This window comes from Osmerus mordax, chromosome 25 (assembly GCF_038355195.1).
Source record: "Osmerus mordax isolate fOsmMor3 chromosome 25, fOsmMor3.pri, whole genome shotgun sequence".
Lineage (NCBI taxonomy): Eukaryota > Metazoa > Chordata > Actinopteri > Osmeriformes > Osmeridae > Osmerus > Osmerus mordax.
The window spans coordinates 4,493,000-4,519,197 of record NC_090074.1 but is presented as its reverse complement, the minus strand read 5'-3'; the positions used below and the strand labels follow the sequence as shown (position 1 = coordinate 4,519,197).

General features: G+C 44.2%; 3 protein-coding genes across 7 annotated transcripts; 2 read left to right on the top strand and 1 right to left on the bottom strand.

Moving 5' to 3' along the window:
• The first annotated feature begins 11,920 nt into the window (after window positions 1–11,920).
• On the top strand, window positions 11,921–13,332 carry tmem126a (transmembrane protein 126A). Its single transcript, XM_067228791.1, has 5 exons — window positions 11,921–12,022; window positions 12,161–12,286; window positions 12,392–12,585; window positions 12,785–12,899; window positions 12,983–13,332. Exons 2-5 carry the CDS (start codon window positions 12,177–12,179, stop codon window positions 13,179–13,181), a joined length of 618 nt encoding a protein of 205 aa, XP_067084892.1. The 5' UTR covers window positions 11,921–12,022; window positions 12,161–12,176; the 3' UTR covers window positions 13,182–13,332.
• Window positions 13,333–14,079: 747 nt separating this feature from the next.
• crebzf (CREB/ATF bZIP transcription factor) lies at window positions 14,080–17,548 on the bottom strand. 3 transcript variants are annotated; one of them, XM_067228784.1, is made up of 5 exons: window positions 17,351–17,548; window positions 15,822–16,635; window positions 15,555–15,629; window positions 14,958–15,030; window positions 14,080–14,464 (listed from the first exon to the last, which is right to left on the bottom strand). In XM_067228784.1, exons 2-3 carry the CDS (start codon window positions 16,607–16,609, stop codon window positions 15,620–15,622), a joined length of 798 nt encoding a protein of 265 aa, XP_067084885.1. In that variant the 5' UTR covers window positions 16,610–16,635; window positions 17,351–17,548; the 3' UTR covers window positions 14,080–14,464; window positions 14,958–15,030; window positions 15,555–15,619. The 3 variants fall into 3 exon arrangements, with proteins under 3 accessions (XP_067084885.1, XP_067084886.1, XP_067084887.1); XM_067228785.1 differs by having other exon boundaries at window positions 14,080–14,460; XM_067228786.1 differs by lacking the exon at window positions 14,080–14,464 and having other exon boundaries at window positions 14,549–15,030; window positions 15,555–16,635; window positions 17,351–17,547.
• A 706-nt stretch (window positions 17,549–18,254) lies between these two features.
• On the top strand, window positions 18,255–23,072 carry mpzl2b (myelin protein zero-like 2b). 3 transcript variants are annotated; one of them, XM_067228790.1, is made up of 6 exons: window positions 18,255–19,018; window positions 19,099–19,148; window positions 20,440–20,609; window positions 20,735–20,945; window positions 21,096–21,264; window positions 22,181–23,072. In XM_067228790.1, exons 3-6 carry the CDS (start codon window positions 20,460–20,462, stop codon window positions 22,266–22,268), a joined length of 618 nt encoding a protein of 205 aa, XP_067084891.1. In that variant the 5' UTR covers window positions 18,255–19,018; window positions 19,099–19,148; window positions 20,440–20,459; the 3' UTR covers window positions 22,269–23,072. The 3 variants fall into 3 exon arrangements, with proteins under 3 accessions (XP_067084891.1, XP_067084889.1, XP_067084890.1); XM_067228788.1 differs by lacking the exon at window positions 19,099–19,148; XM_067228789.1 differs by lacking the exon at window positions 19,099–19,148 and having other exon boundaries at window positions 22,075–22,288.
• The last annotated feature ends 3,126 nt before the right edge of the window (window positions 23,073–26,198 follow it).

Here is a 26,198-nt window from a genome sequence, read left to right as displayed (position 1 = left end):
AGAGAACACGTTGGTAACACAAAGAATGACTAAATGTACTTCAAATGACCAAATGCAACATGGTCTAAAGCATTGTTAGTTATCGGGATTGTTTCCGAATACAAAAGATCATAAAAGTACAATCCCAGCAGCATAGAATAAGTATATTTTAGGAGTTTTACTTTTTAAACTTGTCTTCGGTTGAAATGAAGTGCGTGGGTTATCTGAGAACACAGATACAAGCATCAAGCTGTAGACGGTACTGTTCATTGTACGGTGAAATCTTCCTTATTCTGCAGCTTCTGTCATTCTCAATAGACAACTAAGCTCTACTGCAGGAACAAAAAGAAATACAATTATGTCACAGTCATATTTTATGCCACCTAAAGCTAACTGCGTCAACTCTACTCCCCCAAAAACATACTATCTGCACACACTTACTGAATTGTCCAGCTCCTTAAGAGGCCCTTGGTGGCCATGTAATGCATGTTATCAATTCTCAGACATGTCGAGAGTGGCCACTCCACGTTAAACAAAAGGAGGCGAGCCTTGGACAAGTAATCTGCCACAGCCGTCCAGAATCTTGTGCCCTGGTGGGAGCCCATTTACATTTAAATAGAGGGTTAATAACAACAAGTTATTAGCATTCACCACAAGGCGTTGGGGGAGAAACGGGTTTCGTTGTCAAACAATAGAGGATCCCGCATACAGACGTCTTCTGAACGTGTTGAAAAAGGGATGGTGCACATCTGATAGGGGTGCATTTCAGGCGGAAGACCAGTGGCAAGGGATTTTTGCTGTGTTTTGCTGCTGAAGCTAAAATAAAAACCAGCTGATGTCCTTGAATAGTCTAACACGTGTGCAAATCTCATAAAAAAAAACATTTGAGATGGGAAAAAAAACACACAACTTTCCAGAACTCTGTGTCACAGCCACAATGTATGTCCCTCACTGCCCTGTTTGCATCAGTATTAAAAACCCCTAAACAAAGAAAGTTGCACAAATGTGTCATTTGGAGGCAAAAGGCAAACAACAACCCCCCCGAAAAAAGAAAACGATTTCAAACACCGAAAGAAAGACCTGCATTATTAGACCCATATCATCAAGATTCAGTCAAGGTCTTGTCTACCTCATCTGCAATTACCTTCGTGAACAGGGTAATTACACCCTCTAGTTAATCACGCTGACGCTAGAGTAATTACGCACACCGACCGCTGCACCATTTTCACACAGTTCCGAGCTAAAACAGAAGAATCGAGCTCGGGGACGGCCCCAGTGGCAACTTACACTGTAGTGAAACTCCACTGGTCTCCACGGTCAGGCTGCAGTCTAGAGCGACGCTAGCTCGTGTTGCGAAAGCACCGTGGCACTGAGGCTGCAAGCAGCAGATGCCCCCTGTAACCAAACCAGACTAATCTTCTGACAGGCCTCCTGTTCCCTCCAACACAGACAATGACCTCACACCCCCGCGCAGCTGATTTCTAATGCGACCCTGCAGGTCCGGCTAATGTGCTTAACGCTCTCACGCTGCCAGCCGTCCCCCCGCTACCCCGACCACAGACAATGTGCCACCTTTTAACACCCGCTGAGTTGGTTGGCTTGCCGGAGGGGCGCTGTGTAAGGCATGCCCTTACCCGTTCAATCTTCTCTCCCTCCCTCTCTCTCTCTCTCTCTCTCTCTCGCTCTCTCTCTCTCTCTCTTTCCCTCTCTCCCTCCCTCCCTCCCTCCCTCCCTCCCTCTCTCTCTCTCTCTCTCTCTCTCCCTCCCTCCCTCTCTCTCTCTCTCTCTCTCTCTCTCTCTCTCTCTCTCTCTCTTTCCCTCTTTCCCTCTTTCCCTCTCTCCCTCTCTCTCTCCCTCTCTCCCTCTCTCTCCCTCCCTCCCTCCCTCCCTCCCCCCCTCCCTCTCTCTCTCCCACTGTGTGGTAGTGAGCTGTGTGAGGAGGCCGAGGGTGTTTAAGGCTCTCGACCTGCATGTCAAGGATACCCTGAGTGTCTGAGCACAGCCCCCTGCAGGACCTTCCATGTGTATAGCATGTGTGTGCAAGGGCCCACTCCGTTTCCACGGCGTTAATTAAGACCTCGAATCAAATGAAGGCTTGCCTTCGAGGGAGGGTTCTTGTGAAATTCGTTTTGCATCTTGAATTAAATTAATTCACTGAACTCATTGAGTGGAGTTGAAATTGAATGTATCCTATGTTAATGTGATTTGTGTGTTTTCAACAAAATGCTCATGTCCAAAAAAAATGAGGCTTATAGTTGGAGAATGAGTGTGTGTGTGTGTGTGTGTGTGTGTGTGTGTGTGTGTGTGTGTGTGTGTGTGTGTGTGTGTGTGTGTGTGTGTGTGTGTGTGTGTGTGTGTGTGTGTGTGTGTGTGTGTGTGTGTGTGACGGGAGTCAGATGGCTGAGCGGTGAGGGAGTCGGGCTAGTAATCTAAAGGTTGCCAGTTCGATTCCCGGCCGCGTCAATTGACGTTGTGCCCTACTTGCCTCGGGGGAATGTCCATGTACTTACTGTAAGTCGCTCTGGATAAGAGCGTCTGCTAAATGACTAAATGTAAAATGTGTGTGTGTGTGGCTAGATCGTCTGATAGTGGAACAGGTGCATCAGGAACAGCAGTGATGGGGACAGATGTTGAGCAAAGCAGGGACTCCTCCGTTTGTTTACACACTGACATGCTAACATTTTCATATAGAATTAGGCAATTAGGCTCCACGAGCTGACAATGTTGCTCTTAGAAAACTCCGACCCGTCCATCTTTGCGAAACAATTTAGAATCGGAATGTCGCAGAAACCTAACAAAGTTACTAGGGCTGTTTCAATTCATTACAACATCCAGCAACCGTTTGTGAGCCCCTGGCTAATCTCATTTAAGGCTAAACAGGTAGTCAGATGGCTGAGTGGTGAGGGAATCGGGCTAGTAATCAGAAGGTTGCTAGTTCGATTCCTGGCTATGCCAACCAAATGACGTTGTGTCCTTGGGCAAGGCACTTCACCCTGCTTGCCTCGGGGGGAATGTCCCTGTACTTACACGCTCTGGACGCTCTGGATAAGAGCGTCTGCTAAATGACTAAAAAGATTCTTACAAAAAATAGGTATTTAAGTGGTTGAGTAGTAAGAAAATAATAGAAATGTTTGACTATAATCAAGCAGTGCTGCTTTCTCCTCACAACTGATACTCATTCACAGAAATAAAATAACGTGACATTTTCACATCATGCAAAATAAAAATAACTTCCAAAGTGGAAAACTTCAAATGTGTGAAACGTGAAAGATAGACGTAAAACCTTGATGAATGGCAAACAAGTCCAACATCGTTCCCCGAATGTTTCTAACACGGCGTGTATGATCGAAAATCGCTCTTTAAACTTTAAATCACTTTCTCAATGAGTTCTCACTGCCACTTTTGTCTTCATTCCCTGTCTTGCTGTCAATCATCATCTTGCTTCCAGGTAGATGACAACAGCTGCGAAAATGTCGCGTTACCCCTTTGTTTCCAAGGCAACCATGTGGTGGATCTGAGGAGATTTGCATCTACTTGGACACATGATGCACAAACACACTTTCCCTGCTTGTTCTCTCTCTCTCACGCACACACACACACACACACACAGTGTATAGTGTGTCAGCGCATACACACACACACACCAACACAATGCAGATCCGCAGCCCTCTCCGTGCTTATGTAACGGATGGGCGGAGGGGGGGGGGGGGGCTTCTACTCGCCGAGCTCCTGCCTGTGGAAGCTCCTCCTCTCCGGGGAGAGCGATCCTTCCAGCTGCCTCCCCCTCCTGCGGGCTGGTGCTCCTGCGAGGCTAATCCCTCCATCACCACATCCCTCCCCAGATCGTCATGAAGCACTCCGCCACACCTCCCTCACCTCGCTCGATTTGCTCGACCGATGGATGAAGGGGAGCAAGACCCTATCGTGTTGTCGAATGTCTTTTTGAAAACGACAGTTTCTGGGAAATTGGGAGTGTCATAAGGAGATGGCCAGATGTTTGGCCTTTCCGGAATTCTCTGCTTTACCATGGCCAGGATGGATGGTATCACCTCACTCGACGTCTCACCCACGCCCGGTTCTGCAGAGGCAGGTGTCACAGATGAAGTTGAGCGACAGAATAAGAGCATAAAACCGGCAACTTTCTGAAGAGAGACACTACTTTCCAATCCCTGTTGCTCCTCTAAAAGACAGGAGGCTCCCTGAGTAGGTCAGCCGTCCGCCTCAGGTAAAGCACGTCTCAACGGCCCTCGAAAACACAGCCAGCAAATCTTAACTCTTTCGTCCCGACGTCTGTCTTTGATAATGATTAGACAGTACTATCACACGTCTGACGATAATGCTCACTTCATCTATCCGGGCGTCGAGATAAAGTGTCTGGTCGAGCACGGCATTCTGGGAGAACTCACCCCCAGGTCTCAGAAGCCTCTGGGCACCTCCTAGTGACACACAGACGCATGCCTCTTGCTGTCTCCATGGAAACAAGCGCAGAACACTCTCTCTCTCTCTCTCTCTCTCTCTCTCTCTCTCTCTCTCTGACATCAGTTCCTCCGCAGCCAGAGCTGCTGCAGTCCTCTCCCCCTCCTCTCTCCCAGGAAAAGAAGACGAGCGCCGGACTAGAGTTGTGGAAACCCGCATTAGGGCCTTTAACGAAGAAACCGTTTTCAAACCTTTCTTCAGGCAATCCTTGTAACACTCTTACTCGTGTTCTAGCTCTGGGTTTGGTCCTGTCTCTCAGTAATGAAGGAACAGGCCTCGGCTCTGGTAACCCGTGACGCGGTCGTTCACGTTTAGCGAATTGCACGAGCTCTTAAGGTCAAGCATGCTACTAACTTCTGAGGGTAGTGCTGAATTTTTGATTTGGGTTTACCAAACTGATACATACTAAAACTAAAACATTTGGAGGCAGAGATGAGCCAGTGTTCGAAGGTCAATTCTACTATTTATAGGCTTTTGGGTATAGTGTTCTGTATGAACTATGACAGTACGTAATTGTAGATGTACTATGCTTCTAAGTGTACAATGTTTGCAAATGTACTTTGAATTTAGGTCTACTATGCTTGTGAGTGTGTTTGGGCATCAAATCAACAGATGAACGAGGAGTCCTCTTTCAAATCCATGCCTTCTAGCGCCCTCTAAAGGGGCTTGCATAGCATGATCCTCTCAATATTACTGCCAGCTACAGCATTATATTATTGCTGACAGGTCCTGGCAATTACATTTTGCTGAGCGTGTTTGTTTTCTTATGTTATGTTTCAGGCCATCATTGTAAATAAGAATTTGTTCTTAATGATCTTGCCTGGGTAAATAAAGGTTAAATTAAAAATTAATGTTATGTATGTTTTCCAGTGTAAGAATTCAACTCACATTTCAGCATCACCACATGCTGTTTCAAGAACCTGAGCAATACAGTACACATAGAAAGAATGGAGGAGCAATGACGACCATACAAAATTATACCAAGCGTGTTTAACCATGCCCCGGACTCTCCTGCTTAGGGGGCACACACTGGGCTCTGAGTCTGAGCAAACAGCACTTCGGTTCAGGTCAACGTGGAAATCCACAGGCAGCAGCTGAACCTTGAGTTGAACATCCATCGTTTAATCTCCACATCTGTCTTCTACTCTGCAACAGTGACCTCCGCAGCCTGTCCCCTTCCTAACGCCATGGCCACGCCGTCCTCGGTGAGGTGACGCAAGCTGTCGATTGGACAAACGGCTGTTTCCGAGTGTCTCTGAGACCTCTGGGGCTTGTGATTGGATGGTCGCACCGGTCGAGTGTCACTGCCTCCCTATTTCGGGTTTCCCGTACGTACAGCGTGTACACATGAGTACGTACGTTGGTGTCCTTTTCAGTGTAAGACTGGAACCACAAACAGCAGACGTATCAGGAGCGTGTCGGGAAAAGTGAACGTTGTTTCTGCTGCGTGGCCGTAGCGTGATACCCTAGTTAACTCAGCTAAAGCAGAATCATGTCCAGAGGGAATCTTGTAACCGGAGGCTACAATTAAAAACAAAGGAACCCATCCAATTAAAGCCTCGCTTTTTCCCTTCCAGTGAACAGCCAGACACCATCCACGAAAAGCAAAAAGAGCATTCGGAGTGCTGCTTTTCCAGACCACCTGAGAAGCACAATAAATGACCAAAAAACGACCGTTTTCTAGGAGAAACGACTGTTTTCTCACACCAACGTGGTTTTCAAGGTTGGAGCTAGAGGAAGGTTTAACATCCAGGATGATGCAAGAGGGAGAACCTCTTTTACCGGAGTGTTACCTGGCGGTCCTCATTTAGTTATGTCCGAAGATCCAAAGTTTGGTTCCAAAGTGTTTTTTTTAAACAGTCCATAAGTCTATTTTGAGCCAGGAACAAGAACCATCAAGTCCAGGTGAGTCCAATAAAACCATTTACGATTGTTTAAAAGTTGAACCTAGAACTGCAGATCCATAGTGTTGTGCATCTTATGGTGTCATCATGCAAGGCCGAGGGAGAGGAGTGCTGTTTTGGGACAGGGTTGGGATGGAACACACCTGATTTAAATCAATGGGTCGTTATCAACCTCTGCCAAAGGCCTGAGAACGATCATTCATTTGAACCAGATGTGTTGGAGCAGGGAAACATCGAAAACATACAGGATAGTGGGCCCTGAGGACCAGGGTTGAAGACCACTGATTCAGAAGAGAAGTGCTCCCACTAATGGACAGTTGGAGTAATACAGCAAAACACTGTTGATAATCTTGTTCTCCACAAGATGGCAGTCTCCTTGAAGTCACAAAGCTATTTTAAAGTGTAATAAATGAGCATGACTCCATTTGACTTGTTTTATAAGATCATGCCTGGTTTTAGAGCCTGATTTTAGCATTGAATATATTATAAAACTGGTTCAATTTGCACTGCACATTGTTGTGATGCATCACAACACAACATATGACCAAAGGGGTCAAGTAACTAACTTAGACTAACCGTATATACATGTATCATGTATTCCACAAAGTATCCACGAGCCATGAGACTGGTAAAGTTTGCCAGCGACACTGGTATCTTTGATCGAGTATTCAGACGCTCTTCATTACGATGAAGCAGAGCCAAATGCAATTCCTCAACCTGACATAGAACTATGCCCAGCGACTTGTTAGGAATACACAAACATCACTCAACAGTTCGATTCCCAGCACGCTGATGAGTGTCGAACCTGGCTGGCACAGCCCAATCCATAATATCACTACGGAATTTATGAACCTCTGTGTTGCCTTTGGTGTGTCAAAACAGACTCTCCCCTCGAAAAAGAGATGATTCCTCCCAGATGCAGGGGGGGGGAATCTGATGAGAAAGCAGGGGGTCTCCTTCTCTATTAAGCCATGTTCCTCTGACACTGACAGATAGAGCCCATTAAAGAGCTCTCCTAAGCAGATTGGCAGACGGAGGTCAGACCCGAGACGAGGCCCTTTGTGCGTCCAGCTGATTCAGATGAACAGATGTGATTAGACCCCGAGTTAGGAAATGCATTTGCCGGGAGCGGAGCGAATGAGGTCTCTGGACACGGTGGAGCCGTCGGCTACGTAATCTAAGTTTGATGACTGTGTCGGGATTACCTTTTTTATTCATTGCTAAATTGTAGCGAGAGTGAGACGACTCCAAATCGGATTGAAATCTCTTTGGGGTCCAAAGTGAGACACGGGAGTGGCCGTACTACTGAGTATCACGGCTGCCCCTGGGGGCCAAGATACTGTAGTCTCCCTGCACCTGGACGGGGGGCAGGTTGAGTGGGTTAAGCCAGGCAGAGACCCACACTGCTGGGATAGGGGGTTTAGCTTTGAGCCCACGCCCCTGGAGAGATTAGACAGCACCTAATGCCACATAAGATGATTACATCTATTTCAGGAGGTATTAGTTCCATAGCAGAGTTGAAACACGGTGTGATTGACAATCATGGAACATAATATTGGCTTGGTATAATAACTGGTGCAGAGTGTATTGTTCATTCAGAGCTAGCATATTCTTTTAGGGCACATTGGAGTGTTTTACATTGTGTTATGCAAAAGATGTAACAGTATGCATAGACACATGCAAGCACATGTGCAAGGTGTGCACACACACACAAGCACATGTGCACACACAGGAAAATGAAACAAATATCCCGACAAACAATGAAAGGAAATGAAGCACCATGAATATCGGTAAATAAATGACTCAGAAGGATTGTGTTTCTGGTTTGTGATTGGCTCATCTCACCTGGCTGGATAAGATTTCATGGCTATACACCACAGATATTGTGAAATATGTGTATGTACGGAAGATATTAGCTACAATACAGTACATCTTTGGTTTGGGAAACATAAAACTGTTTGACACATTTAACAAACATATTTATTATATTATCTCTACTTTCTACACCCAATAAAGTCTATAAATCACAGATAACTCATTGCTGAATGTAACATTGCTAAATAACTAATGCATAGCATGATATGTGTAGAATAGGGTCATACCATATTCAAATAGCGTGAGGCTTCAACAGTTAATTTGTCATTTTTAAAAGGCTCTTATGCCTGGCCATGCCAAATCATTTTCAAGCATTAATATACAATTTGCAACAGTATGTTGCTGTAGTGCTCAGTCCCATTGGAATTGTGTTTCCATTTTTACAATTTGACATCCATTATTATCATAATTGACATTAGGCTAATCATCGGAAAGATTTCGCTGCAAAACAAGTCAGTCAATCAAATAGGCTTCGGCGCCGTTTCATAAACATTGTGCAGTCAGTGTGCATTGACTCTCCAGCTGCAAACTTTGCCAGCCAAAGCCAAGGAAACAAGAAGCCAAGGAGCGAGGGGTCAAGCTCTATTACCGCAGCATGAACTTTGAATCAAAAATCTATCTTTTTCCCAGTTCTGTTGCCATGTCTAATTGTGGTCAAACAATTCAAACTAATTACTGATGGCTGATCATGAGAGGGCTGTAGGAGTGTTGCATTGTGGGAAGAGGCCTCTCAATGAAGCTTGAAATTGCTCCGACAACCACCACAGCAATTATCTTCTTATTGAGGGAGAAGTCGAAATCTGTCTATCCTCCTTGTGTGTGTGACACTGCCTGCGAGCTCGAGATTTGGCATGAGTGGAACGTTGTTAAGAAATCCACATCTCAAACCTTTCCCTCTCCAGTCTCCACTATGATGCCAAAAAAGCGGGTGACCAATGAATACCTACATACAATCAAATATCTCATTTTTATGTTTTACCTGTTCTGATATCTGGAATGGACAAACTCACTTGCTAACCCATGGCAGATCCTCCATTCCTGACTAAGACCTCGGTTATGTAAAACAACCTTAGGCTAAATCATTTCCTGATTCACAATCAATTAGGTTTCTCATTACAAAAGTGCATATTTCGGGGGTTTTCTTGTATTTTACTACAGTTACGTTGAAACTATGTCATACCTTCAATACTCAATATTAAATTGAACAGAAATGTTACGTTATTGGTGTGATTAAAATAAATGTCTTCAATAAACCACTTTGAAAATGCAAAAAACCTGAATAAATCACTATGATAATTTAGGAGTAAATACAACAGTATTCACCAAGGAAGACTACATATGGCCTGTTTAAATACTAGAGTCAGAGAGAAATGTATTTTGCAAATTCAGCAGAGCTAAAAATAACGTAATAAAAAAAAGTTGCTAAACCTGCAGACAGTGCCCAGTGCTCCAACAAAGCAAAACGCAAATAGAGCAAATGTGATTATAGACAGCTGCATTCTGTGATTAGGTAAATGTGATTTGGCCAAGTACATTTCGGATTACACTTAATGGACATTATAATACTGGTTTTTTTTATGGCATCTTTTAACATTGTTGGATTGCTAAACAAACGTCACTTAACTGTGACCTCAGACTTACCAAGCAGTGCTTGGAACAGACTGCTTTTGAAGATTCCCATCACTCTCTGAATGGCAGTTTTGAGCTGTTGTTCCTCGGGCTTGATCAGTTTAGAACAGTAGTCTTCCAGAAGGCCTAGAGCCCTCTCTGTGTCTGCATAAGCACACAAGAGGAAATGTTTTAGTATTTAATTCAACAATAGTCTAGTCATCACTAAGTAAACCAATCAACCACCTATTAAAACGCAGCAGGGAGAAATGGTAGCCTAATACTACGTGATATGCAACATGAAACAACTGCTCAGTTCATGCAGGGAGGGTAGTAGGCTATCATCCATGCTGTATGTATACTATCACTTTTATTTTGGCCAAGCTGATAGTTTCCTAACCTGTGAATGGGTTTGTATATGGTACTTAAAGACTGTTGGGGTAATTTATGTGGCCATATCAATAGCAGTATTTGATCCCGTCCGTGTTTTGCCTCGTTATTCGTTGGTTAATGTTGTCTATTTCGTTATTGTGCAACCCATTACGAGACAGTATGACATTGTTTTTCAGACATTTAAATTATGCTCTCACCTTTTTTTCTTACAGGCATAGTTTGTATCCTGCGGTGATTCAATTGTGCTCCGGTAACATAGGCTAGTGTTTACTGTCCTCAAAACCTTAAAAACTTCCCACCAATGGAAAACGTGTGCTGAAATAAAATCAGCGAGGCTCCATCCTACAGTTCTGCACCTCCAACCCGGTTCAGTTCATAAGAATTTTCTATAGGCAGCAATGGACGACGATAAATTATATACAAGTATGTCGGGCAGTTCAAGCCCAGGTCCTCTTCAGCACGATTCATTCGACCGCATAATGTTGGTGAATCAATGCTCAGTCTGGAAAGCGTTTTCAAATAGAAGGAAAAATCTATAAAAACTGAAGAGAAACATAGTGTAAAATTGACTGGTTGGTAGCCTTTTGTGGTTGAAAAAACAGGAGAAGAACAACGAGTTCTTTAGGTGTGACAGGTGCAACGGGCACGGTCCAGTCTCTGTCCATTTAGTTATGGGAGTTTTAAAAAAGTCATGAAAATGTCCTTCATGGCCCATCGCTCTTCATGGGAACTTTTCTGGATAATTAAGCGCACAGTCATTCTGTCTGCGTTTTCATAGGCTATTGCATCAGAGGTCTCTGTGGTGATTCACAATTAGGATAAATAAAACTAATTGGACCATAACAATGATTAGTGTGGGATATACCAAGCTAGCCTATGTGCTATGCTACTAGGCAATATAGTGTTCAATGTAGCTGTCCAAACGGCGACTAAGGCTAGTAAGTTTATTGAGCAAATAACTCATAACATCGCTGTTATTAACAAGCTTTACACTCAAATGACCACGAAAGACAGTCATAAAGATAAGCGCATTGATGTGTAAGCAGTAGGCTGTGTGTAATTTCTTTCTCTGATGCAAGACTTCTTATTGGGTAGGCGTTAGCCGATGCTGTAGCCTACCTAGTAAGAATCGAGCTGATAATTAGCTAATTCTTTAAAATGACAAAGGCGAGTTAACTACACGCGGCGAGTGTGTAACCAACGTCTTAATACCTGAGTATCCTAGAATGGGCAGTGCAATGAGCAATGGTTGCTCACATAGATGAGTCGATAGACTGCTCTTTTGAGCGCAGAGGATGTGCGGCGCCTAGGATTGGTATATACCTGGCAGCTTATCTTCAAAAACTCTGCAAGCATCCCCCTTATCTATGACACGTTTATGGCATGTTTCCCTAATAACTGACGAACCCTACACTTAAGAAAATAAAAATGATAATTGCCTTGAAACAGGTCCATCATCACATCAACACGTTTACAGTCCCCAACTCAGCCATGAAAAAGTGACAGCAGCAGCATCATCACCAACACTACCAGTTTTGCCTTAGCAACGGCAAGCTCGGTTACTAGCTACCCGCCTTGATTGAAAGAACACAAGCTCCAATGGCATTGGACGTTTTTCGTCCGAAGCGGATGGTAGAGGCCAATAGGAATAGTGGAAATTTCAAGAGGTGAGAGGTGAAATCTCGCACACGTGGTTTGACATGGCTGCGCCCTGTCGTCAAAATAAGAATTGTACCATAGACAAAATCAAACACGTACATCACATATTTAAATTTTAAAAAGCCAAGGTAAGAACGTACAGATCCAGACGAACCACAGTATTTTAATCCTTTATGCTTTAAGTCTAATATGGCGTAGGTATTTAGTAGGGTAACCAGCAAGTTAATAATGCAAGTTTCCAACAAACATGTTCTTTCTCCACACAGGACCAACTGTCTGAAGATGTCTGAGAACGACAGCAACATTATGAAGGGGTCGGGACGTACATTACCAAGAGCTGTAATAATTGCTTTGATGGCCGAAAGGTTTGAACGGCTGCCCGAAAATGACAGGTATAAAATCATGGTTGGTTCAATTGCAGCTTACACACATTGAATAGCCTACATTGGCCTATCTTTTGATATTCAGCTTGGTTGCGTTTGTTTTTTACTTAACAGAAATATGTTCACGTATGGACCTATGTACATCGGTGGCAATGGTGCACTTGCAGGACTCGTAGCCAACAGCTTGTACCGCAGGGCACTGAATGTCACGCAAGGACGTTTCACGTCAAGTCTACCTATGGCCGTCTTGCCTTTTTTGACAACAGTTGCCTTGTACAATGCAACTGTATCCAAACCACTTTTGACAGGTCGGTTCATTTTGTTTATGTAGCGTTTCAGTTTTCCAATTTCCACGTAATTGTGTAGCATTATTTGTGTCCACAACTTGGTCAGTTCACACCAGAGTTAATATTTAATCAACTCCATACACAGCAGGAATGTATGTAGTGTCTTCAGATTTATTCATGAGGTGAAACATAACTATGTACATTGCACTTTTTTTTTTAGGTGACCTTAACTGCCCAACCTGTGTCCTGATCAGAGGTGCACTAGTCGGTGCTGTTGGAGCAGGCTTATATCCTGTTCTTCTTGCACTTCCTGTCAACGCAGGACTTGCAACCCGGTATGTGAAGTGTTATCTTACATGCAGTCATCACATTCAGGTATTTACTGTGCTTCATCTAATACGAGTGCATGTTTTGACAGATACGAAACGGTCCCAATGCCAGAGAAAGGAAACGTCCTGCGCTTTTGGATGACCCTTAGTCAACCCATTTTGAGGAAAATGGCAGGGGTGTTTGTGTTGCAGGCCCTATTCGGAACTTACCTGTCTTCCAAACATTTTGATATCTATTTGAAATTGCTTCGGATCTCCCTTTCCAAAGATGAAGAACTTGGGAATTAAGTGGTTTAGAATAGATGCAATTTTTTCCAATTCATTTTATAAATGTCATTAGAAAAACACTTACAAATCTGTCTTATGTGACAAAGTACCTGCTGTCTTCCTGGTGCGATGACCAGTCATGTAAATTAAGTAAAATCTGCTTTATATTCAACCACCAGACTTTTATTTGACCTATCCATCACATGAACGCAAGTTGTTTTTGGTGTACCATGTTTTAACTTTCCTACGTTGCAGGGGGATGCATTTCTTGCACTTTATATCTAAGAGTGAAATAAATTAGTGTGCTTTGAGAAAACTGATTATTTGGCCTGGTTCTAATGACCAGATGAAGACTAAACCATTTACCATTGCTTTGTGGTAGCAAGAATTATTGACCACTTGAACATTTGGAGTGCATGCCAAAACTCCACAGACCCTTTGTGCATAATGACATCCAGAACACAACGACAAACAATGCTATATTCTATACATCAACTAGATTAGGTAATTAAGAGCACCATAATAGGCTGCAGAAACAACTCGGAACAAAAGAGTTTCAATCCCTTATTCCTTAACTGTTTTACACAGTTCACTAAGAATACCCACCACAAAGATGACTAAGAATCTAATTGCAGACCCATTCCAATGGCCTTAGTATTTGGTCATGGTTACTTGTAGAACACAATAAATAAATAATTAAATTACATTCGATTGCAAGCCACACACTTTTGACAGTGCAAACAATCGGAATGTTCTTAAAATTCGGCTTCATCAATGTTTCGCGGTAAATGGGGTTGTAAGCCTCTTTTCTCATTCAACATGTTCATCCACGTAAAAAATATGAACCAGGACCATTCCTAATGATTATACCTCTCCTTCTCAAGACCCAGGAGTTTAGAGGGCTACCTATCCTCAGCATTACAGGAACAGCACATTTAAATACAAATGATGCCTTGTTACATAGCATTCAAGCTCAAAGTGAAATGAAGAGAATATGAAATACTATTCAATTCCTGGTGTACCCAGGTCTTAACTATACACTGGGTTAACCATGTATGTTCAGGTTTAACCAATAGATAATTGCTTTCTCACTAACGATTTAATATGTCATTTGAAAAAGAATGTTCGTTTTGTTTGGTCACATGACCTTATATGGAGTTTCACATTGTCATCGGTCTGGGTCATTATGCACATAGGGTATGCGTTGAGCTGTCCACTCCATTGAAGTTGGGGTTTGCCTTTTATACTACCAATTTGACCCTTTTGTTGAGGAAAAGTAAGGACATGTCTGCAGAAAAAGCTTGCTGTTTGAAAAGAGAAAAGAGAGATGCATTAATAACAGCGTTGAGTCAAATGCATAACACACAACTTGAGCTGAAGCTGACAAATAAATCAAAATAGGATTTATTGTGAAACATTTGATCAAAGTCATATCCTTAAACATAATGTTCGGCTGTCGTTAACAAACTTTAGACATTGTAGCCGGTGGCACAACATATTTCTATACACAAGGGCCAAGCATTCCTCAACACAGCTAACTCCCTCGCGCTGAAAATTGGCCAGGACATTTCTTTCTTACGGTCACAGCCTCAAAAGAGATACTCTTTAAATGCTTTACAATTAACTGGACAAAATATAAACAGTGACGCATCGGCAGATCAGTGGGAATCAGTGGAGTCCTTTTCATCCATAAGCCCTTCTCATTATCTACCCTTTTTTTTTTTCTTTTTTAAAGCAAAAGATGACATGGAACACCAGGAAATGTAGTCACTTACACGACGTGTTACCGTACACTACCTTTAAAAAAATACCAGGCCAAGTTGGCAGCAGCAGGTCCGGCCTCTTCCACCTTCCCCAACAGCCGAATCCACTTTAGCATAAAAAAGAATAGTGGCGCTAAATGCAAGTATTCTTCAACAGAATAGTGACATTTCACAAAGAGACTTCATTTGTTCCCCCGTCAAATCATACTAGGATTATCATCAAGGCTATCATTTGCGGTGTTTTTTCCTTTTCTGGATTGATAGCCAAAACTGAATGTACGTTTTATGAAGTAATTCTCTCTCTTTGTGAAACTTCACCTTTCAGTATATTTTACTTTAACAAAATAATGTTTTTATCATGCTCCCAGATGTATGCATTAGGGAGAAGTATGACTTGAGAATATCATATTTACAATTGAACTGCTATGAGCATAGAGCAAGTACATTTGTTTTTTACTGAACTTTAAGTATTCAAAGAACTCAAAATAAAGACATAGCAGTCACTAAAATATAACAACATACAATTTTACAATCTTGGAGCAACTGATAGCCTATATTTAAAGAAAAATGAACAGGACAGAAATTAAAAAATAAAAACAAAAAAAAATGGGCATCTTCATCTGATCCTTACCATGGAGCCAAGCAGACATGGGTGTTCTGGAACCTTCTCATCCCGCATAGTAGAGCAACCACCACCTAGAAAAAACTGGCGACAGGGTTTAGCAGTAACACGTCCTAAAAGCAGTGCTTTCAAGAGATTTTTTGGTTACACATACACCTAAGTAACACCCTCAATTACATTGCTGCAGTGTTCAGCAATATCCCTTCAAGTTCATTACTCTGCAGTTTATCAAGTTCAGTCTCAAAGATCTGAAAACGATTAAGTACTTGACCCTACATTTTGAGTGATGCACTTGCACTCTCTGCACACTTAGTGCAGAACTCCACTGAGACATGGTCCTTGTCCACGTGCAGGCAAACGCCCCCGGAAGTTTCTTTCTCTTCCACCTTCACGCGTTTCCTGGGCAACGCATAGTCGTGGTCATTGTCTTTCGATCCCTGGAAAAGCGAGGAAGATAATTTCATGCCATTCACACCGCTGAGCCGGGACAACAGCTGGGCCAACATGCTCTCATTCGCCAACACGGCTCTCAAGTACCTGGTCTCATCCTCCAATTCTTCCACCCTCTTATTCAACTGTCCGTTCTCTTGTTTGAGCGTGCGGTTTTCCGTCGACAGATTGCCGACGGTCTTCTCCAGTCCGGTGACGTACTCTTTCTTTTTGAGGCGATTTATTCGGGCAGCGATGGCGTTCTTGCTCGTCATGGACGTCGGATCTTCTCTGTGCTTCCTTTTCTGCGATCCTCGTCCTCGCTCCGGCGAAGGGCTCATCGATCCTCCGATCCCAGAATCTCCGTTTACCGAGTCGCCCACACCGAGTTCGGCCAGGCCAATGTCGAAGAGAGGGGACACGGAATCCCCTTCAAAAGTCCAACTTAACTCATCAATTCCGAACAGGTCATCCAACTCCAATTCTGAAGTGTCCACGTGATCTGTTGGCAAGTCATCCAGAGGGCTCGTCTTCACATCTTCCGTCATGTCACTCACATTCAGGACTTCGACTTCAAGAGAGGAGCGTGGAGAACGCACATCCATGTTATTGCGGCCCCTTCTCCTGGTGATCATTTCAGCTCTGAACAATTGTCTCTGATCTGTGAACAGAAATTTTGAAAATAGCTGTTAAGTAGGTATAAAATTGTAGAATCAACTCTGTAAAAGTAATTGCTAAATATTGACAAGATACATTTACTTATTTAGCAGACGCTCTTATCCAGAGCGACTTACAGTAAGTACAGGGACATTCTCCCCGAAGCAAGTAGGGTAAATTGCCTTGCCCAAGGACACAACTTCATTTTTCACGGCCGGGAACCGAATCGGCAATCTTCTGATTACTAGCTAGATTCCCTAACCGCTCAGCCACCTGACTCCCTATAGATACAATAAATATAGGCCGCGACCTGCCAAAGCACTGGCACGCCACACAAGATTGCCCATGTCATGGCTCAAGAAAAGAGCGAAGCATTTTAGGTAGCGCTAGCTGTCTAGATACTTATATAGCTAGCATAGCTTTCTCGTAACTTGTTGGCGGTAAACCAATCCACGAGATAGCCCTAGCTAACTAGCTCTATCTGCTAGCTGTCAAAGCCATACCATGGTAGACCACACAGTTTGTTTATCAGCTGGTGTGTTTCAACATTAAGCTGTCCAGAAAACCACTGGTATTTATGAGATTCTACATTCGATTTTACACGAGTAGACGATCAAGAAAGACTAAACTTGCAAACGTATCAAGTTAGCCAGCAAGGGAACCATAGAACAGGAATGACGCAGCGCTTTCTACCCCGCTGTGGAAGGGGTCCGACTTACCGTTGAATTCGTCGTTGTTTTACTGAAGACAAATAATATAATTAACAAAATAATATTTTGGTAGCTGTTGTCATTAACGTGCTTTAAGTATCCGTATAATCAAGACGATAATTCTTCAGAAGCCAGTACAGCGTCCACACAACGTGAACAACAAGAAAAACGCAAATAGTACGTTTTCAAAATGGCGACAAAGCCTCGCGCAACTGGCGTTTACGGAACTAGTTCCGATTGCGTTCTATCAGGATTTTCTAAATAAAGGTCAGTAAACGTTTTGTCTGTTAGGCTGTGAAAACTAGGCATGCATTGAACTTTCTCCTCATTTAACTATGTCCATAAACAAATATTATTTCGGACTTGTTTACAAATATACTTGCCTCCAGAAATGGTGACTATATTGTATGTGATCTCCAGACCTTTAATACCCCCTTTCCATCAAAGTGAACCGGGAGCTAGTTTGGAGCGGGTGCTAGAGCCAGTTCGGAGCTGGTTCAAGAACGGAGCCTTCTAAGAACCGGTTTGCTTTTCCAAGTGAAGCCGATAAAACTAATAGCCTAACTATTAGCCCTATTAATATCCTGGTTGGTGAAATGAAATATAATGGGTTAATATGTGTTTGGCGCTGATTTATATAAAGTTGGCAGTTGTTTTACTACTCGAGAAGGGTCGAAGTAGGATATATTTAATTTTATTAGTATGGTTTTATACTGATCACCGTTTACAACCTCTGGCACATATTACGCCATGCTCTTATTTTGACAATAAATTGTGCTGTTGACACACAAAAACGGAAATGCACCACAGAAAAAGTGGTACTTCAGCGCTTGTCCTCCGCAAGTGCGTGATGATTATTAGGTCCGAGCACTTCTGACTGAGGTGTTGCTTCAGACTACTAAAACGTTCTTGCCACAATAGCAGGGCGTATTTAATAGAACTGCAACTGTTAAAAGCAACCCGTATAAAATTATGTAATTGTGTTGTAAAAAATTATATTCTTCGCAACGATGATATCTGTAGGGTGTATGATGAAACGTAGCCTATTTTAAGAGGTTGTCAAGGAGTAGCCTGCACAGCCGTGGGTGTCGCTGTTCAGCGTTGTGATGGTGCCGGTGCATATAGGCCCTATTGCAATTATTAGTGCATCTTCATCCGACTAATGCACAGAAAGACCCTGATACTGTTCCAAAGGGTGTGGACATGCTGTTGAAATATTGTTAAGCAAAAATATAAATGAGAATGTTGCCATAAAATAAATAATTAGCCTAATGAACATAGGCCCTATATAAAGTCTGCAGCGTGTAAATTACTCGCATTGTGGACACATCTCAAGCGTGGGTTTGGAAATCCAATGTGTAGCCTATAATATTTACCTTTTTTTTGATAGGCTATCTGCTGACGGTAGCAATAAGGAAATACAAACAAGACATGTCTGTTTTTTTGATACAACTAAATCTTAGTATTCTTGATAAACGAGTTCATCCCGTATGCTCCGCCTAGTTCTAGAGCTCACCTCGGCACTCCCTGCGATCCCAACTTCACTTGTTTTACACAACCCCCACCCCCACCTCTTCAGAATTCATTCTGTTCAGCAGTTGTTGAAATAATCTTCCAGTCGGATGTATCGGACATGGTTTCAACTCTTAGCTCTTCTTGGTGGCCTTTGGCTCTCAGGTGAGTTCAACAACTTTTCATAAATACGCGTACTTTCCAATCCAGTGCAGTTCTACACCTGCTGGATGGTATTTTTTCAGTGGTTATGGTCAGGAAGCTGTGTTTACAACTTAAGAGTGGCTGCCAGCAGGTGAACCGAATTTCGTTGGCATGAATCCCTTCCGACCGCTGTACGGTTGTCTGATCATTGCTTGCTGAGCTGAGTTGAATATCCATAATGTTTGGCTACTTCATGTGTAGACTATTGGTTTACTTATTAGTCAACAATGTAACAATTGTCTTATTCCCGTACCTCTGCGATGTTACAACCCGGTATTAAACAGAGTGCTTGAACAGAAATACTTATTTAGAGTGCATGTTTTTATCCATAACGATGAGCAGACAGAACAGTCTGGCAGAGACAGTTGGGTAATTATACCTTATTGGCTCTCCCCGTGCCCTTTAGCCAGAACCAGGAACTGGATAGCAAGTTGATTTGGACAGCGGTGTTAAAGCAGGTCAAGATGGATGCATGCAGGTGTGATGACCAGTCATGAGACATGCTTGTCCTCCACTTGCATGACAAAGACCAGACTATTTTGTGCCACACAGGTGAAGCCTTTAGCTTCATGTCTTGAAGGGATTCCTAATCTACATGTTGTAGGGATTGGCCAGTTGGACCTCGGTACTGAGGTCCTTCAATAATTAACAGATGCATGTATTATTAACAAGGGAGACCATACACACATCATGTACACACCACATAGAAGTGTGAAAAAACGTATCGTATGGTAGCTCATTGGAATGTGTGCATTGGGAGTGATTTATTAGGCATTTTGGAATAATTACTTGCTTTTTAACATTTCCGCTGTACAACCAGACTGTTCCGAAGTATTTTTTCGCCCTGATATTCACACCCAAATAAAGGTACTGCTTCAGGCTACATTTCAGAAAGGTCAGTAATGATGTGTAATTAAAGTATACACGGTAGGCATGGTACTACAGCCTTCTGGTTTGCCGCACCAGTGACATGAGAAGTAGACAGTGTGACTGTTGGTTGTCAAGGCCAATGTTGTGTGCTGACTGCAGTTTTCTGTTTAGTCTGAGGTCATATAAACAGCCAGCGGAACTGATACAGTTGTTTTCACTAAAGAAAACAACGTAGCAACATTTCCACTGCCATGTTGTCTAACCATACTAACAGTGACATGTGAAATGGCGAAAGAAATATTTGAGGCGTACGAATACTTCCTGAAGCCAGCGTAAGTTGCACCATTTGAGTTTTGTCAAGTCTTGTCAAATATGAAACTAAGCCTTTTGTGAAAGAGAGAGAGAGAGAGAGAGAGGTTGACAGAGTGTGTGTCTGTGATCCTGAGAAGTGCATTCGGTGTGAAAATAAATTCCTGTGGATTCTAACTGCGCCCCCTCCCACGTGTATCCAGGTGTGCTACGAGTAGGAGGGATGGAGGTCAGCACCCCAGAGGAGGTGGAAGGAGTCAATGGGACAGACGTGACACTGAAGTGCACTTTCAAGAGCCGGCATCCCGTGTCCTCCTCCACTGTGATCGTTTCCTGGAACTTCCGGCCCCTGGACAAGGGCGCTGAGGAGTCTGTACGTGAACACGCTGGAAACTGAACTCTTCTTAAGAAGACCCACATTAGATCACATAACCCATTCTGAAGTGTTTCCCCACCTTGTACTTTGACATTTGAGGAATAACCCTTTGTGTGTTCCAGGTGTTTTTCTACCAGCAAGAACCATATCCGCCTACCGAGGGGCGTTTTAAGGGCCACGCCGTGTGGTCGGGGGACATCATGCGAAAAGACGCGTCGATCACCCTGCTCGACGCTCTCCCGACCTTCAACGGAACCTACACCTGCCAGGTGCACAACCTGCCGGACGTCCACGGCATCAATGGAGAATTGGTCCTCCGAGTCGTCAACAAAGGTCAGTCAGGCAAACGCACGCCGACACGCACAGGCACGATGTCCGAGGTTGGCAGCGTTGGTTATCTGACGTTTATACGGGCAGTGTTTGTTGTTGTTGGATCCCAACCGTGGAATGAATGTGTGCGTGTTCCGGCCGTGTCAACTCCAGCGACCGTGTCGGAGGCCAGGATCCTGCTCATCGCCGTGGGAGGAGCCATAGGCCTGGTGCTGCTCATCCTGTCCGTCTTTGTGGCGGTGAGGTTCTTCCGCAGGAAGCACGCCGACACGGATTTCGAACTTCAGACAGGCAACGAGAACTGGAAAGACGGCATGGAGTGGTGAGCCAGACTTAAAGGGCTCTCTCGCCCCCCCCCCCCCCCCCCCCCGCCCCCCGCTCCTGAACAACGTGGAATGGCCGGCAGTGACTGGTGTTGGAGCTGCTTCCTGGTTACTCTCTGCTGGGACTTACTGGTGCATTCTGGGAGGGGTGTGTTGTGGTGTGGTGTTTTCCCTCTTGTACCTGCTCCATTACCTTCTCAGACTGAGCACGAGTCGTTGAGTGGACCTCGGTATTAGCAAGGTCCTTCCATCGTGCCAGGTATCTTCTTGTAATTCAAATTTTGACGAGTTTTTCATCGTCGGGACAATCATTTCCCCTTCTTTTTCATTGTCATCTCATCATAACAGTGTGCTGATTTGTGCTGTACTAAAACTGTCTCACTGCTTCAGACTCTCACAACAGGACTGCCATCTAGACGGTTTTACCCTGATACTTTACAAGCCTCTAGCTCATTGAGCAAATTATCCCTTTGATTTTGTTCTTTAATCATTTACATGCTTGCTATTAATTCCAAAGCCAAGTTTTTAATGTTGACAGCTGATTGAAAATGCCGATATGGAATTCTATTGATTCATCAAGAATGAAAGAGGTCCCGCACTTGTATACGGTTGTCCTGAAGTGAGCTGAGTGAGTGATGTTGTTCTGCTTAACCGGGCTAATGGCTGCGGTATGCACAAAGGCTTTTCCTGGTATATTCCGCTGCTACTTTTCCCTTAAAGCCTGGATTCAGATGAAAACCTGTGCCTGTTTTTACCCTGAAAGCCAAGAAGTTTGTTTTTGTTTCTGTGACATTTGTTTTCATTCGAAGGGAGCATGTTCTTGGGAATGGGGAGACATGAAGGCACTGTGCTGGGTAATCAGCTCCAGTGTTTGGATGTTTCGGAAAGATAAGTTTGTGTGTGTGCGTGACTCAGTAAACCCGAGGAGGAGCTCCATCTGAAGACTGGGATGAACGGGAAGGAGGATTCCAGTTTAAAAGAAGTGGAGCTGGGGAGCCATTGAGACAGAGAGGAGGAAGATGATCGCGACGAGGGCGATGACGGAGGGGATGATGACAATAACAATCTTGACGGAGGCTGGAAAAGGCCTGTTTACCAGAGCTGCTCGATGAGGGGAATAATAGCAAGTCATGCGTCCTTTCTGACCTCACCAACCCCAAATAGAACAATCCTATCTCCACCAAATTGCGGTGACTGGAATAGTAAAAAAAAAAAAAAGGATCACATGCTCTACTAAATTCGGAAATCAATGTACATTGATATTTTAGCAATCTATCCATGAAAGTCACATGGGACATGTCGAAGTGCTGTTTTGTCGTAATGCGGTCGAATTTGATGCACAAATAGTGTTCAGATAGTTCAAGGCTGTATTTAAGGCTTCTCTTTCATAACCACTGCCTGCCTTGTGCTTGTACAAGGTTGTCTGCACTCTCCACATTAGTCAGAAGATGAACTTACCTCTGGGGACACGCGTTAATGAACATTTCCTCGCTGAATAAATGGACCAGAGTTCACCATGACCCCTAGCTGATATATGAGGAACCAGAGTCATAGACTGTTTACACAGCCCTTTGGAAAATACCTTTTCTGCAAAGGGCCCAGGGCAACCTGGGCACTGGTTCTACTTCGCCGATTGTGGTTGTTCAATTTCTTTTCACACTTTGTGTTCACCATGGTTTTACCTGCCATTTGAATGTTGAAAGTCCTCTTGCAAAAGCAATGTTTTAAAATGTATATTAAAGATCAAAGCTATTTGTATTTTTTTGTACAAATCCCTGAGGGTGTTTTTAATAAAGTTTTTATGTTTAACATACGTTTGACACTTATTTAAAATAAACCAGATAATTTTACCGAGAAGGGTTACAGGTGTGTTGAAATGTGGAGTGAAAACAGGAAGTGACAGAGGTTATGAAACATGAAATCATGAAAATATGACTTCAGAACAATGGCACTCCAGTCTTCATGATGCCACACCCACAGTCCTGCCTTACTGTGCCCTTTTCCCCAATTTTTCAGTGTGACAGTTTACATTTCTGCATGGTGTAACAGTCAGCTGACATGTAGGAGTATGAATGGGCTGTACATTCATGTAACATTGCTGTCATGGCTTGCTTATTGCATTACCTGCTTCCGGAAGCATTCCATTCCTTTTTCACTTTCCATGAGTGCAAATTAGTGTCCCCTCTACTGTTAGCTTGTAAGTCCTACATGTCATGACTTAACCAGATGATCTGTGTCACGGCTGGCTGTACACACGCCGTTTCCATGACCGCCTATTGCGGCCTGTGCTCTTTTAGACTAAGCCATACAAGTACACAGATTTGGATGGGTTGGACGACTTGTTAGGGGATGGGTATGATATTCATTAAGGAGAGCTGTGTGGGATAATTCCGGAACATGTGCCAACCTGCCTAAGCTCAGGTTGTTGACTCCAGGGTGTGTGTCAATGAAATGAAACAATTCGAACCGAAACACAGGACGCACCTCACATTAGCGTCGTGTTTGTGTGTGTGTCGTACGAGGTACCTTTAGTTAAGGACTTGTAACAAAACATGTTACACATTTCCAAATGTAAATGAAATAACGATATCATATTTTGGGTCTACCATGGTGTGTGTATGAGTGTGTGTTACATTTACATTTAGTAGACGCTCTTATCCAGAGCGACTTACAGTAAGTACAGGGACATTCCCCTGAGGCAAGTAGGGTGAAGTGCCTTGCCCAAGGACACAACATCAGTTGGCATGACCGGGAATTGAACTGGCAACCTTCGGATTACTAGCCCGATTCCCTCACCGCTCAGCCACCTGACTCCCTGTTGGCTTGTGCTGCGATACATGTAAATCAGTGTGTGCTGAAATGCCTGTCCTTATCAGCTCCCTCGAGAGCGAACAGCATGCTGCGGAACAGCACAAGACACCCCCACTCACCCAGCTAAGCGTATGTGTGTGTGTGTGTTTGTTTAGAAAGTGTGTCTAGAGGCCATGGCTCGACGAGTTGGCATTTGACAGTGTGAATGTAAGTGTTGTGGTGTTTTGTGTCAATGTGTGGTCATGCACATACACTTGTGTGCTCATACATTTTCCTTAGTGCTGATACGACTGACATTTTGTCCAGATATAGTACCAAATGAATGTCCAGTGTCCAAAAGCCTGACGTTTTGTCCGTGTACAGTATCAAATGAATGTCCAGTGTCCAGAGGGCTGACATTGTGTCGAGATATACAGCTCTGGAAAAAGTTAGACCACTGCAACTCTTTCTTTCCTTTCCAAAAACGTTGAGACTGAATTTCTTTCTTCTTTTTTTTACTATCCTAGTAAGGAATCCTTCATCTAATTAGGAATCCTGATGAAAACAAATGTTGAAAAAACGACAAAATGAAATATCTCCATGCCATGCAGAGATCCCCACTGAAATAGAACTGCAGGAAGGAGCTCCCCTCTGAATAATATATTGCAGTGCCACGAAGTTGCAAAGAAAGCAAAACATGCATAACAGGCTGCATCTGCACCTGTACCTGCAGCTGGTCGCGTTCCAAAGTGCAAAGATTCAGTTTTGTTCCCTTTAAAAAGTTACAATCCCTCCCCCCTAAGCCACTGTGTGCAGCATCAGTGCAGTTCTTGTACATGAACCAGGTTGAATATTCGATGGTCCAGTCAGTCGATGTACAAAGTCTGGGTCAGTTCTACAGCTGCAGTTCGAGCCTGCGGTGGAGCCACTGCTCACGACCCGCACATTTGAAAAGCACTGACCGGGGATACGAAGAGAACGCAGGGAGACGAAGAGGAAGCGAGAGGCCAAGCGGGGGGGCATGCGGGGGGGTGGGGCGGGGGGGGGGGGGGGGAGGTGTAGGTTTCTGGCCCCCTATACCCGTGTCTGCGTTTGTATATCAGTGAAACCTTTGTCGGTTTCGTGAATCCTGCCTCGTCTGCCTCATCTGCCTCGCCTGTCTCGTCTGCCTCGTCTGCCTCGTCTGCCTCGTCTGCCTTGTCTGCCTCGCCTGCCTCATCTGCCTCGTCTGCCTCGCCTGCCTCGCCTGCCTCATCTGCCTCGCCTGCCTCGTCTGCCTCGCCTGCCTCCGTGCGCTTGGGTCCTCCCTGCACCTCGTTACAGTTTCCCCCTCGCTGTTGGGTGAAGGCCAACTCCCCTCCCCTCTCCCCATCAGTCTCACTCCATCCCAGGGCTCCACCTCCTCCTCTCACCGTCCCAGATCATCTCAAGAACTCTAAAAGGCAGCATGGCAGTCATCGTTAGCGACGACACGTTTGCCAAGTTGCTGACTCGTCAGCGTCGGAAGGGAGGATGCACGTCGCCGTCGAGCGCCGTGGCAGGCCGGCGCCCGGTAATGCTCCATTCCCTCACTGACCAGAGGACCGGAGCTCCTACATATGCCCTTGCCAAACCCACAAACAGGCACACACACACACACTTGGACACACACACACATACTTGATTGCTGGAGGGTTGTGGTATTATAGATGCTAATAACCCTGAGGCAGAGGAATATGACACTCATCAGGCCAGAGCAGGACTTGTGACAAAATCACCTGCTGCCACCAAACATATCAATATCTTCATGTGAGTAGTAGGGGGTGAGAGAGAGAGAGAAAAGAGAGGGAGAGAGCGTGAGAGAGAGAGAGAGAGAGAGAGGGAAGTAAGAGAGAGAGAGAGAGAGCAGGAGAGAGAGAGAAAGAGAGAGAGAGAGAGAGAGGAGAGAGAGAGAGAGAGGAGAGAGAGAGAGAGAGAGAGGAAAAGAGAGAGAGCAAAGAGAGAGAGAGAGAGAGAGAGAGAGAGAGAGAGAGAGAGGGGGAAGTAAGAGAGAGAAATGCCTAGTCACCGGAAACTCAATTCTGTCAATCTATCATGTGGCGGGAGGAGTGCATGGAGAGGGGAGAGTCAAAGAGAGGGGGAGAACCAGAGAGAGAGGGGAGAT

Excerpts from the sequence above, each read along its gene's own strand:
- tmem126a (XM_067228791.1), top strand. The coding sequence starts at position 12,177 with ATGTCTGAGAACGACAGCAACATTATGAAGGGGTCGGGACGTACATTA. Across the intron at positions 12,287-12,391 it reads CGGCTGCCCGAAAATGACAG|AAATATGTTCACGTATGGAC; the intron begins GTATAAAATCAT and ends TTTACTTAACAG. Across the intron at positions 12,586-12,784 it reads ATCCAAACCACTTTTGACAG|GTGACCTTAACTGCCCAACC; the intron begins GTCGGTTCATTT and ends TTTTTTTTTTAG.
- crebzf (XM_067228784.1), bottom strand. The coding sequence starts at position 16,609 with ATGATCACCAGGAGAAGGGGCCGCAATAACATGGATGTGCGTTCTCCA.
- mpzl2b (XM_067228788.1), top strand. The coding sequence starts at position 18,964 with ATGTATCGGACATGGTTTCAACTCTTAGCTCTTCTTGGTGGCCTTTGG. Across the intron at positions 19,019-20,439 it reads TGGTGGCCTTTGGCTCTCAG|GTGTGCTACGAGTAGGAGGG; the intron begins GTGAGTTCAACA and ends ACGTGTATCCAG. Across the intron at positions 21,265-22,180 it reads TGGAAAGACGGCATGGAGTG|TAAACCCGAGGAGGAGCTCC; the intron begins GTGAGCCAGACT and ends TGCGTGACTCAG.